This window comes from Tupaia chinensis, unplaced genomic scaffold, assembly GCF_000334495.1.
Source record: "Tupaia chinensis unplaced genomic scaffold, TupChi_1.0 Scaffold000037_21, whole genome shotgun sequence".
NCBI lineage: Eukaryota > Metazoa > Chordata > Mammalia > Scandentia > Tupaiidae > Tupaia > Tupaia belangeri.
Genome location: NW_006159480.1, coordinates 531104 through 548167, shown reverse-complemented (window position 1 = coordinate 548167; position 17064 = coordinate 531104). Strand labels below are relative to the sequence as shown.

Sequence of the window (17064 nt, the reverse complement as noted above, 5' to 3'; positions counted from 1 at the left end):
AGAGACAGAGAGACAGAAAGCAAGAAATCACCCCCCCAGGGGGGATGACCATGCCACAATCCCTTCTCCTCCATTCTCCTCTCGGGATCTTGGGCACGCACGCACACACACCTGGCATAAGTTTAAGCCACCAGGTCCGAGACTCGAATCGCTGTTGACTATGTGGGAGTTCAGCAACATAGCCTTTACGCTAACTGTTGGTCCCTCTTTGTGTTTCTTTAAGAAGTAGAAAATTGATTTGTCATGGGCCTCTGTTCTCTATCCTTGTTTAACAGTTTGATTTAGGATCCACAAAAATTCAAGATACAGTTATATGTGTAGCAGCCACCCTAGAACTGTTTTATAGAGATTGAGTTCCTCCTACCCATCCTTGAGGACAGGACAGTTGTATTACTAGTGTCTTATAGTCCAAGGAGCTTAGGATCTAGAAGAAAGTCAGAGAAGTAAACAAGTAGCCTATAAAATGAAGTGCTATAATGAGGTAAGCACAGGTATGAAAAAGAACAAAGAAGCTCCTATCCAAGCATTGGGTATATCTGGAAGATCATTTGTACACTAAGTCCTGAAGAAGACGTAAGAGGTAGATATGGGTAAGGGACAGAGGTAGATAAAAAAATTCAAAGGAACAAATAATCGGAAAGCTCCAGACCTGTGTGTGGCCTAGTGGTTAAGGGAGTTGGATCCTACATGGCCAACTGTAATTCAAATCCCAACCCTGGTGGCTTGAAAAACATTCTGGGCGTACGTGGATTCCTGCCCCAAATCTTTTTTTTTTTTTTGAGAGGTTTTCGCTATAGGGCGCGTGCGCTCGCCAGACAGACAGAGAGAGACAGAGAGACAGAAAGCAAGAAATCACCCCTCAAGGGGGGATGGCCACGCCGCAATCCCTTCCCCTCCATTCTCCTCTCGGGATCTTGGGCACGCACGCACACGCGTCCGGCGTGAGTTTTAAGTCACTGGGTCCGGAACATGAACCGCAGTTGACTATGTGGGAGTCCAGTGACATAGCTATTATGCTAACTGCTGGTCCTGTTGTCCCAAATCTTGACAGGATGAACAAATGGAGGAGAGACAATTGTAACACGGCCATGCTCCATTGGGTACGTGTTTTCTCCTTCTTCCTTTCTCTGTCTCTCTCTGGCAAGGGCACATGCCCTCTGGTAATTTAAAAAAAAAAACAAAAGAACAAAGAAAAAAGATAAGGTCCAGCAGTAACAGAGCATGTAGAACACTCAGTAGAGACTTGTGAATAATTCAAGATGTATATGTGAAAAAAAAATAAGGAGGTGGGACCAGCAGCTAGCGTAATGGCTATGTCATTGGATTCCCATGTAGTTGACTATGGTTCGAGTTCTGGACCCAGTGGCTTAAACTCATATCGGGCGTGTGTGCGTGCGTGCCCAAGATTCCGAGAGGAGAATGGAGGAGAAGGGATTGTGGCATGGCCATACCCCCTAGGGGGTGATTTCTCGCTTTCTGTCTCTATGTCTCTTTCTGGCGAGCGCACGCGCCCTATAGCAAAAGACCTCTAAAAAAAAAAAAGGGAGGTGAGTCTGGAGGAACTGTGTCAGGGGCCAAAGGTACTTACCTTATCTTATAGTCCATTGAGTCAACAAAAGGTTTTTTTTTCTTTTTCTTTTTCTTTCTTTTTTTTTTTTTTTTGAGATTTTTTTTTACTATAGGGCATGTGCACTTGCCAGAGAGACAGAAAGCAAGAAATCGCCCCCCCTCTCCCCCAGGGAGATGGCCACCCCACAATGCCTTCTCCTCCATTCTCCTCTTGGCCCAGAGTGACTTTGGGTCTGGGACTCAAACCGCAGTTGACTACGTAGGAGTCCAGCGATGTAACCATTACACCATCAGCTGGTCCCAACAAAAGATTTTAATGGAGTTGCCTTTACAAATGTCTTTAGGGTTACATCCTTTATTATTATTATTATTATTATTTAACTTTATTCACTTATTTATTTTAAAAAATTATTTTATTTAACTTTATTTATTTAAATTTAATCAGAAAGGGACAGAGAGAGAGAGAAAGTGAGAAAGCAAGCCGCCAGCTGCAGGACCTGAACAGCGGTCAGCCATTTGGGAGTCCAGCGCCCTCAACCACTACACCACCTGCCAGTCCCGGGATTACATCTTTAGAAGATCCTGGCACCAGAAACCAAGATTAGAGCTTCCTTCTCTTGGAAGTCCATTTCTCTTGATTACACCACTCCTTCTCTCTGAGGAGTGCTTACAGAAAGAGGCAAGTCCTGAGATCATGCAGGAGAGGGAGCGGGAGGGTAGGCAGCTGAGAGACGTATGGCTACATGTGTTCATTATGGGTATATGAATGTTCAAGGTTTTGTTTTGTTTTGTGTTTAGTTTAGCTTGTGAGAGAAGTACTATAGGAAGTACTGAACAGGTTTTGCTCTAGATTAAAACTACTTACCCAGTAGTGAACTTGCAAAATCTTTTAACCTCTGTTTCCTCACCTGAAAAATAAGAATATTCATAATTATAAACTTTGGGGACTTATATGCATGATCTTACTTACATGTGGGATCTAAAAAAGCCAAAGTTATAGAATCAGAGAATAGAATGGTTGCCTGGGATTTGGGGTGAGGGAAGTGGAGAGATAATGGTCAAAGTAACAGACTTCAGTTATAAGATGAACAAGTTCTGGGAACCTGATCCTTACACAATGGCTATCAGGTCATCACCCTGTCCACCTTGAATATATTGCCTTTATTTGGCAATTCAACATTTTTAAACTTATTTAAAAAGGGAATAGAAATAAATTATTTACATTCATATATATGGAAAATTTGATTTCAAAACTACCTAGAGATACAGATATGAATCTTTAATAACAACTAGTTCATTAAATTTCATTATTTAACTATATTTATTTAAATTTTACCAAAGAGGGACAAAATGAGAGAGAGAGAGAGAAAGTGAGAAAGCAAGCCACCAGGTCTGGGACTTGAACCACTTGAACCACAGTTGGCCATGTGGGAGTCCAGTGCTCTTAACCACCACACCACCTGCTGGCACTAGCACCACTAGTTTTTATGGCTCTACCTATTCCTCTTACTTTCTATTTAACTTTCTTAACTTACCCATTCCTCTTACTTACTACTTGACCTTTTTAATGTACCTGTCCCTCTTCTCAGGTTTGCCTGCCTAGCTGGCTCAATCCTAACAGACAAAAACCACTATGGAAAGCTTCAGTTCCTCCATGCTCCTGTCAGATTGTCTTACTGTAGTTAAAAGATATAAGCGGGACCAGCAGTTAGCGTAATGACTATGTTGTTGGACTCCCATGTAATTGACTGTGGTTCACGTCCCAGACCCAGGGCTTAAAACTCATGCCAGGTGCGTGTGCATGCATGCCCAAGATCCCAAGAGGAGAATGGAGGAGAAGGGATTCCAGTGTGGCCATCCCCCATGGGAGGTGATTTCTCACTTTCTGTCTCTCTGTCTCTCTCTGTCTGTCTGTTGAGCACACCCGCCCTATAGCAAAAACCTCTCCCCCCCCCAAAAAAAAAGGAGAGAAAAAAGATATAAGCCAGTATTTGATTGCCATTTGGGGATTTTTTTCACCCCTAAAATAGCGCTTTAACAAAACAAAACAAAACAAAAAAATAGCGCTTTAATATGTCATCATTTTTAAAAATAATTATTCATTCATTCATTCATTCATTTATTTTTAATTTGACCAGAGAGAGACAGAAACAGAGAGAGAGAGAGAAAATGAGAAGGCAAGCCACCAGGTCTGGGAGTTGAACTGTGGGTGGGCCATGTGGGAGTGTCCAGCACCTTAACCACCACGCTACCTGCTGGTCCCCAATACTTCACCTTTTTTCAAGAATATGAAAATAATACTCATAATTTAGGCAACATTAAGTTTTACTGAAGCTGACTTTCATGATTTGAATAACATGATCACATACCCATCAGATATTCTCAAATACTTTATAATTCTTTTAATGATGACAAAATCACACCTAAAATAAAGAAAAGTATAGCACAACTAGACCCTGTCTCAACACACTCCTTCAACGGAATTAAAGGACTCAGCCGCTAGCTTCTATTATGTTCCCTGAAAATGGTTAGCAGAATTTTATGTGGTTTAAATACAAAAACATACAGATCACAGACAAATGTGATTGTAACCATACAAAATCATGTGACTTGAAAGGCAATAAACAAAAATAAAAAGTGATATTTTTTACAATATTTAATAAAAATATTTTATGTAATAGATTTTTAAAAAATAAACTTTGACACTAAAACAAGCTTTCTGAAAGTTTGAGTGACTATTTAAATGAAAAGCTCTACCTTTATTGACATTTGTCACAGGGTCCTTGAAACCTTTCTAGCTACTGGAAAAGTATGCTATGTGGTTGCTTCTTCCCTCCTCTGAGGGGTAATGCAAGGGGAAATGATAAAATACTATTCTACTTTGAATCTTTTCAAAATGTTAACCAGATTTGAGATGAATCCTGAAGTTTGATACTTAAAAAACTCTGAAATATGGGAGCAATAGTGCTACCCTGGAGAAATGACCCTGGGTACTGAGAACTTCCCAGAAGAATATGCATTAAGGATTTGTTTGGACAAAGCCTCTACCCAGGTTTAAAGCAGATGTTAAAAACAGTAAACCAACTTACACCTAAAATAGAAACTGGTCTAAGAAAGGCCCTAAAGAGCTAAACAAGACTTTATTCCCAATGGGAAACAGTAGACAGTACCCAAGGAAGTGAAACAAGGAAAGCTGGTCCTGGTCATCTGGTTCTTCAGGGTGGGAAATAATAGGACTGAGTTTAAACTATAGTAGGATTTGAAATCTGAAAAGAAATTTACAGGTCTAATCCAAATTCTTCAATTTATAGATAAGGAAATTTAAGGACCATTTATTTATTTGTTCACCAAAGATTTATTGTGCTACATGCTTGATGCTAAAGCTAAAACAAAGAATAAGACATGGTCCACATAAGAAAAGTGATCTGCTCAAAGTCAGGAAGCAAGTTAGAGGCTAACTAGGGACCGAATTGAGCCCCATGTTTAATAACACACAATCATCTCTATACCAGGAGCACCCTAGCCATCTGATAAAGACTATATGAAAAGATAAGATTGCAATATATAATACAGTGGATATAACATTTCTGTGATATAAGGGGACAACAGACTCAGAGGCTATTAGAATCTATTTTATATAACCACAAAGGTTTTTCAAATGTGATTGTAACCATACAAAATCATGTGACTTGAAAGGCAATAAACAAAAATAAAAAGTGATATTTTTTACAATATTTAATAAAAATATTTTATGTAATAGATTTTTAAAAAATAAACTTTGACACTAAAACAAGCTTTCTGAAAGTTTGAGTGACTATTTAAATGAAAAGCTCTACCTTTATTGACATTTGTCACAGGGTCCTTGAAACCTTTCTAGCTACTGGAAAAGTATGCTATGTGGTTGCTTCTTCCCTCCTCTGAGGGGTAATGCAAGGGGAAATGATAAAATACTATTCTACTTTGAATCTTTTCAAAATGTTAACCAGATTTGAGATGAATCCTGAAGTTTGATACTTAAAAAACTCTGAAATATGGGAGCAATAGTGCTACCCTGGAGAAATGACCCTGGGTACTGAGAACTTCCCAGAAGAATATGCATTAAGGATTTGTTTGGACAAAGCCTCTACCCAGGTTTAAAGCAGATGTTAAAAACAGTAAACCAACTTACACCTAAAATAGAAACTGGTCTAAGAAAGGCCCTAAAGAGCTAAACAAGACTTTATTCCCAATGGGAAACAGTAGACAGTACCCAAGGAAGTGAAACAAGGAAAGCTGGTCCTGGTCATCTGGTTCTTCAGGGTGGGAAATAATAGGACTGAGTTTAAACTATAGTAGGATTTGAAATCTGAAAAGAAATTTACAGGTCTAATCCAAATTCTTCAATTTATAGATAAGGAAATTTAAGGACCATTTATTTATTTGTTCACCAAAGATTTATTGTGCTACATGCTTGATGCTAAAGCTAAAACAAAGAATAAGACATGGTCCACATAAGAAAAGTGATCTGCTCAAAGTCAGGAAGCAAGTTAGAGGCTAACTAGGGACCGAATTGAGCCCCATGTTTAATAACACACAATCATCTCTATACCAGGAGCACCCTAGCCATCTGATAAAGACTATATGAAAAGATAAGATTGCAATATATAATACAGTGGATATAACATTTCTGTGATATAAGGGGACAACAGACTCAGAGGCTATTAGAATCTATTTTATATAACCACAAAGGTTTTTGTTTGTTTTGTTTTTCAGTTTTTGCTATAGGATGAAAGCGCTCACTGGAGAGACAAAGAGAGAGAAGGAAAGTGAGCAATCACTCCCCGAGGGGGTGTTAATGGCCACACCAATAATCCCCTTTCCTCCATACTTCTCTCAGGATTTTGGCAAACACACACACACACACACACACACACACACACACACGTGCCCAGTATGTTTTTCAAGCTGACTGGTCCAGTACTTGAACCACTCAGTCAGCTAGGGGATATCTAGTCACCTTAGCATCTGGACAACCTGATGGCCCCATAACCACAATATTTTTTTTTTTTGGAGAGGTTTTTGCTAAAGGGTGCGTGTGCTCCCCAGACAGACAGTGAGAGACAAAGAGATAGAAAGCGAGAAATCACCCCCCAGGGGGGATGGCCACGCCGCAATCCCTTCTCCTCCATTCTCCTCTTGGAATCTTGGGCATGCACGCACACGTGCCTGGCATGAGTTTTAAGCCACCGGGTCCAGGATGTGAACCGCAGTTGACTACGTGGGAGTCCAGTGACATAGCCATTACGCTAACTGCTGGTCCCTCCACAAGTTTTTAATTAGCATGTGAAATGGTAATTTCTTTGGAAATGTTTCTTTACTTGTTGGTCTTTAGGTATTCATGTGCAAAAATTGGCAACAGAAAGTATGAAACTTTTGTTTAAAGAATTATTTTATTTTATTTATTTATTTGTTTATTTTAATTTGACCAGAGAGAGAGAGAGAGAGAGGGAAAAGTGAGAAAGCAAGCCACAGGTCTGGGACATGAACCACGGTCAGCCATGTGGGAGTGTCCATTGCCTCAACCACCAAGCCACTTGCTGATCCCCAAAGTATGAAGTTTTTAAACATGCTTTCTGGCTATTCAGTCATGAAACTATGACTTTTACTATGGTCGGTGTCTTTTGAATTACAAAGGAGAATGTCTTATTTTTTCGCTAAATTGCAACATGAATTTAAAGTAAAAATTAGAATGCTATATGAATCAATCATATTCACATAGAGCTAGATAGCTATAAATTTTCAACAAATGACTGTTTTAAAGACCTAGTTCTGAGGGCCAGCAGGTGGCATGGTGATTAGGGGCACTACACTCCCACATGGCTGACTACTACTGATAGACATTAACTTGCAAATTCTCTCTTATTGCAAACAAGGCTGCAAAGAGTATATATATCCATGAATCTATATATAAGAGAGTTTCTTTCTTAGACAAATCATTGCTAGAGGGACCATCAGGTGGTGTAGCAGTTACGTTGCTGGGCTCCTACATGGCCAATCAGGGTTTGAGTTCTAGACCCTGTGGCTTCAAAGTCACATCAGGCACATGTGCATGTGTGCTCAAAAGTCCTGAGAGGAGAACGGAGGAGGGACTGCAGCATGGCCTTTCCCCTTGGGGGGTGATATCTCGCTTTTCATCTGTCTGTCTTGTTCTGTCTCTCTGGTGAGCACACATGCTCTATGGCAAAAATCTTTTTAAAAATTTAAAATATAAATGAGTAAATAAAAAAAGACCTAGCTCTATCATTAGCCAGTTAACTTACCTAATCATTCATAGCTTAACCAGTTTGTAACATTAGGTAATACAGACACGGTTAATAAAACATCTTGTTCCAGAACTTGTTTCTTTAAAAGAAAACCTATGAGTAAATGGTTGTGAATACCAGATATAGTGTGAGAAGAGGGTGGGTAAAGGAGTAGAGTCTGAGGAAGGACATTTAGAAGAAAAATAGAGAAGCAAAGCATTAATGGGACAAAGAAATAGGGTATTATCTGTTGAAGATAACTTTATAGTACTATCAACTGGACTGGGGAGAAATGTACACATGTTGGAATATTCACTTTGCAAGCTAAATAATGTGATTCAATGAATAAAAGAACTTGAAGTAAAAGTAAATAAATAAATAAAATAAAAAGAAAACTCATGTACCTCATTTTAAAATAATAAATGGCAGCTAACAGAAAAGAGAAAGTACAGTTTGGAACCAACCTTTTTCTGTTGTTTTGCTGATTAAACAATAGGATTTGGGGAGGCAGTCTCATAATGCAGTGGTTAAGAGAGGCAGATTCCATATGGCCATGCACAGTTCAAATCCTGCTTCAGTAACTTGAAAAATATGCTAAGCATGATCCAGGAAGGCTGAAAATCCTGATAAGGAAGAATGGAGGAAAGAGGATTGCAGCATGACCATGCCCAGTAGGGAGTGCTTTGTCTCTCTTTCTCTCTGGCAAGCACATAGGACCTCTGGCAATAAGAAAAAAAAAAAAAAAGAGAGAGAGAGAAAACAATAGGGAGACCAGTCAAGGCAGCACTCTCTCATGAGACTGGTAGACGCAGGCAGTGTCAACCTACTTGGCAGGCTGAGGCTACATGACCTGGGTTTGAGTCCTGGCTCATCTTAAAGGTCAAGCATTGAGGCACACACCTGTAGTCAGCTGCTAAGGTCAGGAGGCTAAAAAGATTGTGAGTTTGCTACCAGCACAGGCAACATAGCAAGACTCTGAAAGAGTCAGGCATGGGGACCAGAAGATGGCATAAAGGTTACATTGCTGGACTCCCACATACTCAAACACAGTTGGAGTCCCAGACTCAGCAGCTTAAACTCATGCTGGGCTCATGTGTGTGTGTGCCCAAGTTCACAGGAGGAGAAGGGATTGCAGTGTGGCCATCCCCCATGGGGGGTGGGGGGGTGGGGTGATTTCTCACTTCTGTCTCTGTCTCTATTTTCCAGTGAACGCACATGCCCTATAGCAAAAACCTCTCTAATAAAAAAAAAAAGAAAAGAAAAAGAACTGGGTATGCTAGTGCTAGTGCCCATGTAGCCCCAATGACTTAGGAAGCTGAGGCAAGAATATCTCAGCATATCTCCTTAAGAAAAGCAAGCCAGCAAGCAATAGAGTTCCTTAACACAGGTGAGAATAGAAACCCTCTAATAGAAGCAATACTGTGGTTTGAGAGTTCTTTTTCATTTTGACAAGCCAAAAGAAAAAGATGTAAAATTTGTGTAACTTGTTGAAATTAAAAAAAAAAAAAAATCTCCAAGATAGTCCTATTTGGGAAGTAGTAATTTATAATTTAATGACTTGGAATCAATGATGAGAAGGATGAGAGGCTACAAGAGCTACTTGTGCTACCAACATTATAATATGGGTCTCTTAGATTGATCTTCCATCTGTAGGCTCTAGAAGGTCCTTGTGCAACTCCACTCCTTTCCCCTGGCTATTGATTCATTATTATTATTTGTCTTCCCTCTCACATAATAAGCTCTCTTGGGGACAGGCACTTGGATATTATCCTCCTCTGTATTTGTATTCTACCTTGGAGCACAGTTCATAGCTGATACTCAGTATAGATATAAAATTAACATTACACATGGAAACTAAAATAAAAATATTGATAGGATCTATTCTGATTCATAGATCCATACTCTGAAACTAACTGTAATATAAAAATTACAACTACATCAGGAATATGTGGTTCTTCCTCAAATTTCAGACTGTTAAACAGCAGGGCAGAGATGATAAGTTTGAAAGCTGTAGCCACACAAAAAAACCAATGGTGCATCTGCTCTAAAAATGACAACAATTTCCTTTCAAACAGGAAAGTGGATGTCAAGCATCCGATAATGGAAGATAGAAGAAAACTGTTTAGAAAAAAAAGAAACATTAAGTGAAAAAAATGACATAAAGTAACTGATTTCTCGATTAAGACTTATTTTAATATACATAATGTATAGTACTTCATATAATTTATTAATGTCATTTTCTATAAGACACTGTAATTAATTCAGTGACATCAATATTGACCTCATACAGACAAAAGGTGAAAAGCTGGGTTTTCTCGTGTACCAAGTACAAAACATGTGCTAAAAAGTTAACATGTACAACGGTGGGAAGAGATCAGCTTTCAGGATGACTCAAGTTTACAGTAGTTGCTTCACAAGGTTTTTCCTCAAGACTTGGTTGCCACCCAGTGTTGCATATCTGTGCGAACGCCAGCTCGGGACCACCTGACTACCTCCTTTTGCCAGCTCCACTTTTGCCTGCTTTGCTGCCACCACTGCTGGATTTGCCAGAAGATTTTGAAGAGAAGAGTCTTGTCATGAACTCAGAAACATCAGGTAGCTCATGGTTGGAGTTCAGCATATTCATCGACTGCTCCATTTCCTGCAGGGAGACATAGCACAGTGATATGACAGGCACTGGGGTTCACTCCAAACACTTCCCATTAAGGAGAAGCAAGGAGCAACACGTGTAAAAGGTATTGGTTCTGATCAATGATGCAATATTGTACTCAACAGTATGCCGCCTATATCCTTTGTAACCTTGCCTCATACACCCTTTTTCTTTTTCTTCTTTTTTTTATTTGCTAGAGTCATGTGCTTGCCAGAGAAAGACACACACAGACAGAAAGTGAGAAAGCATACCCTATGGGGAATGGTCAAGCCATAATCCCTTCTCTTCCATTTCTCCTCTCAGAATCTTGGACACACACACAGGATCCCGGACTTGAATCATGCGGTTGGCCATGTGAGATCCAACCCCCTTAATCAGCAACAGCTGGTCTCTGTACAACCTTTATCCCACTGAACGGTATGATTCTTAGTAAATTTCCATGAGTGCTTACCTAAGGCTTGATTGCCTTAAGTTTCAATAAATGACATTTTTTTCTGAGACTGGGTATTTGATCATATTTGTCCTATCATCTATTTTTTTTTCTGGTTAAAATGCTTCCTTCTTGTTTTAATGAGTATTTTTTTAAGTTCAAGCACTTTTTAGAAGCAAATAGTCAAAACATCGATCTTTTAACTACATATCAAGGTATCAGTGGTGTCTGGAAGACAACTGCAGTATTTCTAAGACTTAATTTCTAAATCGTAGTGGTAAATCTATGAATCCCCATGGCTTAATTACAGCATGCAAAGGAAAAGAAACATGTTACAGACAAATCAATAGCAGAATGGGATAAGGATTTGTCACTTTTATTTTGAATTTCTGTCCTTCCACTGATTGAGCCAACAATGAATAAAATTCTGTTCAATATTAATATAATATCTGCTTTGCTGAATTTTATGAGTTACAAAATCAACTTAAAGTTGATTTTAGTTCAGACATTAAAAAAAAAAAAAAAAGGAGCCAGCAGGTGGTGTGGTAGTTAAGGGTGCTGGACTCCCACATGGCCAACTGTGGTTCAAGTCCCAGACCTGGCAGCTTGCTTTCTTACTTTCCCTCTCACTCTCTTTCTCTCTCTCTTTCTCACTCTGTCCTTTTCTGGTCAAATTAAAATAAATAAATAAATAATGTTAAATAAAATAATTCTTTAAAAAGTAGCAAATATATTACTTACTATTTCAAATTGAACATTTATAGTATTAACTTGGGCTTTCTACTCAATTTATTCATAGGGTTCAAAGAAGAAAGTGCTTTTACAAATAAGGTCAAGAAAAGAAACATTATAAACATAAATAAAATATGTTAATATGTCCCCCAAATCAAGAATTAAATGTATATGGTAACATGCCTTGAGTCCCTACAAAAGGATATCCTCAACTCTATTTTTGAATCTGATAAATTCTGAAGCTCTTGAATCAACAACTTTCTGTAATGCTTATCATGTGCAAACCACTTTGAAAGGAAAAAAACTTTTAATCAAATGTTACTTCTGAGGTTTCCTTCCACTGGACCACAGAGAGCTAACTGGCTTAACAGGCAGCAGGACTGCATGAACAGCACCAGGGCCTAACCAACACTGAAACAAAGATGCCAAAATTTAGCAATAAGGCATTTTGAACATCATCAATCTTTCTTCTTCCGCAAAGCTTTCTATAACATTCCAGCTTGAAATAGATGTCTACAAAATGTAATCACCTATTACCTTAGCAAACATTTTTATTTATTTTATGTATATCTTATGTTCATATTTAAAGGAAAAAAAGAAAACCGTAGATTCTCCCCAAGTACTAAATCCTCTGAGAGCAAGAAGAGTTATTTTATAAATCCATTCTATTTCCTGCATTTAACCAGACTTATGAGCTTGTTGACGATGGGGATGGCTTACGCTTCACTTTTGTATCCCCACTATCTTACACCTAGAAATGGATTAATAAATGTTTACTCATCAATGAATAAGATGTTAACATGTAAATAATTCTACTATGTACAATGGATAACTTTGGCATTCACAAGACTACTTAGCAACTCTTAAGCATCTTGAAGCATCCTACTGAGCAACTCCTTTCCCCTTTTCAGAACCAGCATGATTTTGGTAGAGTTTGAAAGCCACTATTCTATTTATCCTCTTCAGTCTGCTTGAATTTCTTTTGTATACCCAAATACATGAACTGAGTATTACACTGAAGAGAGTTTAGTAAAGACAGATTATAAGAACAAACACTGCAAAATATTTGGATTAGGCATAACAGGATTATTATGCATTTCAGGTATTTAAGATGAGGCCCCATGGAGGATAGGACTAATACAATAGAATGTTTAGCTATATGCAACTGCCCTTGCCTTTATCAGGCAGAACCAATTAAATGTATCTGGTCCAACAGAAATCATTAAATGCCAAAAACATAATAGTGTGTTAACACAATTTATAGATTAATTTGTCTTGGAAACTAGGATAAAGTAGAAAAAAAAACTCAAGCCATCTGGCCACAATAGAACAAGCATCAGAATATGGCTCAAAAGTCTACAGATGGGCAATCATCTTACCCGCCTCATATCAGGATCACTTGTATTAACCACTTTGGGCAGCAGCACAAATATCAACAATGGGAGAACCATCATCATAACCTGTGGAAGGAAAAGAATTCAGAAAACGTTTTTCTCCCAATTTATAGTTAGTAGATCAAAATTGCACTTAACCACCAATGATGAAATTAAAGATAAAATGTTATATAGTCTTAGCAGCAAAAAAAAAAAAAAAAAAAAAAAGACTAGCAGCAACTACCTCAATTCTACTGAGTCAGTTCTGACGATGACAAGGTGCTATCTGACTGTCATGGAATATCACAGAGTGTAAGATTCTTATCGATGCTTGCTGAGACCTTACAAATACTTTCCTTCAGATCTGTGGCACCCACAAATTCTACAGAGTTTTTAGTTTTACTTAACATAAATAGTTTACTAATGGGACTATGTATTAATTTTCTTCAATCTGCAGTCTGGCGTTGAGATTGGCGACCCTGATGGTCAGCTGGGCTGCTCTTTTCAGATGACTTGTGGTACTTAGAGAAAACACTATATTGCCCTTCTCATTTATGTACGTCATATAGAGTCTGAAATATACCCCTAGACAACTACTTTAACAGATCAGTTTTGAAAAGTGATAATAGAAGTCTCTAATACTAAATACAATTTCATAAAACTCCAAAAATGAGAACATGGAAGATGAACAAGCTTTGGAGTCTCACTGCTGATTTCTCCTATCCAATCTGCCCTCCTACCTCTTTACTTCTGATAACAAATTCTAGGTATTAGTTTATTCCTCTGTAGAGGCTATACGGCCCCTGAATATTTCTGCGTGTAGTCTAAACAGTATCAGTAAGGAATACGATTAAAACTTAAATAATTCTAAGACAATAATTCAAATTTCAAAAATAGGAAAAAAAGGTAACTTGTCTCTAAATTATGTGTTCTACTTTATTATTAGTGAGCAACATAACATTAGGTCACGATAATATCAACCCCCTAAATGACTACAAAACAACTTCTTTGTATACATGTCAAAAGAAGAGAAAGAAAATCTTACCTTTGCCCTCAATAAAGGGCTGGCTAACAAATGACAGTATACTCATTAACAGACTAATACATGTAGTATGAAAGATGAGATGCCTTGGCTCCATGTATGACCTACTGCATTCTCTTATTCTCTTTGAATTTTAAAACATGTCATTATAAATATTTATCCAATTATACTGCACATTTCAATGTTAAATGTACGGTTCAATTCTCATTGCATGCTTTCCATTATGTACTCCCTAAGTCACTATTTTTCTGAAACCCACAAATTGTTCAGTTATCCTTTCATCCAATAATCTAACCTTGGCTTTCAATCTCGCAGGGGTCTGAAGTTTTCAGCAGCCTAAAAGCAAATTAGGAATCAGTAAAATGCTTTCTTTTCGCCCAATACATACCATTGGGTTCATCAGAAAGTCTGTCCAGCCCCATGATTCTCTCTTAATAAAGTAAGAAGGAGGACCTGAAGATTTCATTTGGAGAGGATAGGGCAGTCTGACCACTTCTGATGTTTTGATGTAATTCACATATCTTGCTCTGAGAAAGCAACAAGGGAAAAGCATCAGTAGTTCTATCAAAAACATTACTAGTCAAATAATTGCTTATATTAGCAATGCCTTCTGTTTACCATCTATGTTTTTCAAAATGCTTTGACATCTAAACTTTTTATCTTGAAAACCTGATCAAAGCAACTGCATGTCTAACATATTCAGCAACGCATAAAGAACCATACACTTGGAATCTTCTAGCTGTAGCTCTATTATTACTTAGAACTGTGGGATTAGGTTTCTTAACTTTGGTTTCTATCAAAAGTTTTTTCAATTTCCTTCCAGCTCTAAAGCCCTTTGATTATATTTAATAATGAAGTTATTTTATTATAAACATACTAAAAGCACAAAAACTTTCTGATGGTCTGATATATACATTATTGGATGCATATAGCTTTTAAGGCTAAACTACAGAGGAAATTTTTTATTCAAAAAAGCTCAGGAACAGTGCCACAGGTAAAAACTACATTCTCACCAGAGAGACGCTAATTTTAATCAAAATTCTCACATGTACTCACAAATAATCTATTCCACTTTTTAAAAATAGCTTTCCCTATTTGTCCATTTCTTTTTTTTTTCCCCTCCAAATTCCTGGTTTAATAAGGACTTCTTTATTTTGAGGGAAAAAAGGTCCCAAACATCAGGTTGACCCACAGTATCAACTTTAGAAAACAAATCTTAGGACTACTACACTATTTTCTAGAGGACGCATTTGACATGCCAACTCCCTTTTATAAAAATACACTGTTACATTTGTGTTGAACAGCCCCACAGGCACTCTAATGTGGGGCATAAGACATACTTCTAACTCAAAGCTGCTCTCAGGTGCTACTCAACTCAATGATACTGCCTTTGCAGTTAGGGAAGCAACTACTAACTCATAAATGAAAAGAACTGTACTCCCTGCGTAACAAGAGATTATTTTGGAGACAGTTGATAAAAATCATACATCCTTTGTATTGTTAAGTCATAAAGAGGTATCAAAATTAAAAGCAAAATTACAGGGTAAGACTTAACAAAACTACTAGGAGCATCAAAAGAAGTGAAATGGGACCAGGCGCAGGGCAGTATGAATTAATGGACATGGGAAGGACAAAGATGGGGAGAACAGTGAGCATGTGCTGAAGATACTAGGGAGAGGATCTGGTGAAAATTTTGATCTTAGACAAGCGCCTAGGTAAAAAAATAATGGGTAAGATTTCTAAACCCCACTGTGTGCTTAAGAGTCATCCTCGCCATTGGCGCTGTCTCTGTCATCCTCTCCTTCCTCAGTCTCTTTTTCATCACCCTTGATCAACTCCAGCTGGTCATCCCCCCATTTTCATTATTGTCATCATCCAGTAGGTCCCCCTTCTCAGCAGGGTCATCTGCACCCCCCTCAGACTCCATCTTCACATTAGTCTCATCTTTCTTCTGGGAGCTGCTGCTCTGCTCCTCTTCTGACTAATCATTCTTCACCTCTGTTTGCTCTGTTTCTTTTCAATTTTTTCTAGGTTTCCAGAAGAGAATCCACTTTTTTTTTTTTTTTGAGAGGTTTTCGCTACAGGGCGCGTGCGCTCGCCAGACAGACAGAGAGAGACAGAGACAGAAAGAGAGAAATCACCCCCCAGAGGGGATGGTCACGCCACAATCCCTTCTCCTTCATTCTCCTCTCGGGATCTTGGGCACGCACGCACACACGCCCGGCGTGAGTTTTAAGCCACAGGGTCCAGGACGTGAACCGCAGTCGACTACGTGGGAGTCCAGCGACATAGCCATTACACTAACTGCTGGTTCCCAAGAATAGCTTTTAAAACTAACTCCAGGGCCAGCAAGTGGTGTGGAAGTGTTTAAGCCACCGGGTCCGGGACGTGAACCGCGGTTGACTATGTGGGAGTCCAGCGACATAGCCATTACGCTAACTGCTGGTTCCCGAGAATCCACTTTTTGTTTTATCTGGGTCAACTCCTTCTTAATGGTCTGAATGTCATCTCCTTTCAACTTTCCAGACTTGGAAGACGGTCCTCATTGTCCACTCTTAGAATTGAAGCTTTTGCCCCTCCATGAAGTGTTTCCTGATACACATTGGCGTTTTGAGGGCACTACAGCATGAGCAATAGGAGGTGGCAGTGGAACACGTGCTGTGTAACTATACATTCTGTGATAATAATTGCATTGAAAGTCATAGTCCAAATCAAAAGAGGAGCTGTACATCTCCGCTGCAGATCGTTTCACACCTGCTTTTCCTCAGTTAACTTTTGGCTCTGCAGCCAGATTAATATCTAAAACCTGGCCGGCAATCATCCTGCCATCCTCTCCTGCCACAGCAGCCCGGGCATTCCTCTCATTAACATACTGAACGAAGGCAAAGCCCTTATGAACAGAGCAACCCACAATTTTGCCATACTTCGAGAAGATTGCTTCCACATCAGACTTCTTGACCACAAGAGTGTTGAGATTCCCAATGAAT

General features: G+C 38.7%; 1 protein-coding gene and 1 pseudogene across 1 annotated transcript in view; both read right to left on the bottom strand.

Annotated features, from left to right (window-relative positions):
- Positions 1–10018: 10018 nt before the first annotated feature.
- Positions 10019–17064, bottom strand: part of EMC7 (ER membrane protein complex subunit 7) — a 28171-nt gene continuing 21125 nt past the window's right edge. The window contains 3 exon segments of the mRNA XM_006140551.2: positions 10019–10491; positions 13042–13122; positions 14466–14604. Of these exon segments, the coding sequence (XP_006140613.1) occupies positions 10339–10491; positions 13042–13122; positions 14466–14604 (373 nt within the window). The 3' untranslated portion in view covers positions 10019–10338.
- Positions 15835–17064, bottom strand: part of LOC106735001 (heterogeneous nuclear ribonucleoprotein C pseudogene) — a 7209-nt pseudogene continuing 5979 nt past the window's right edge.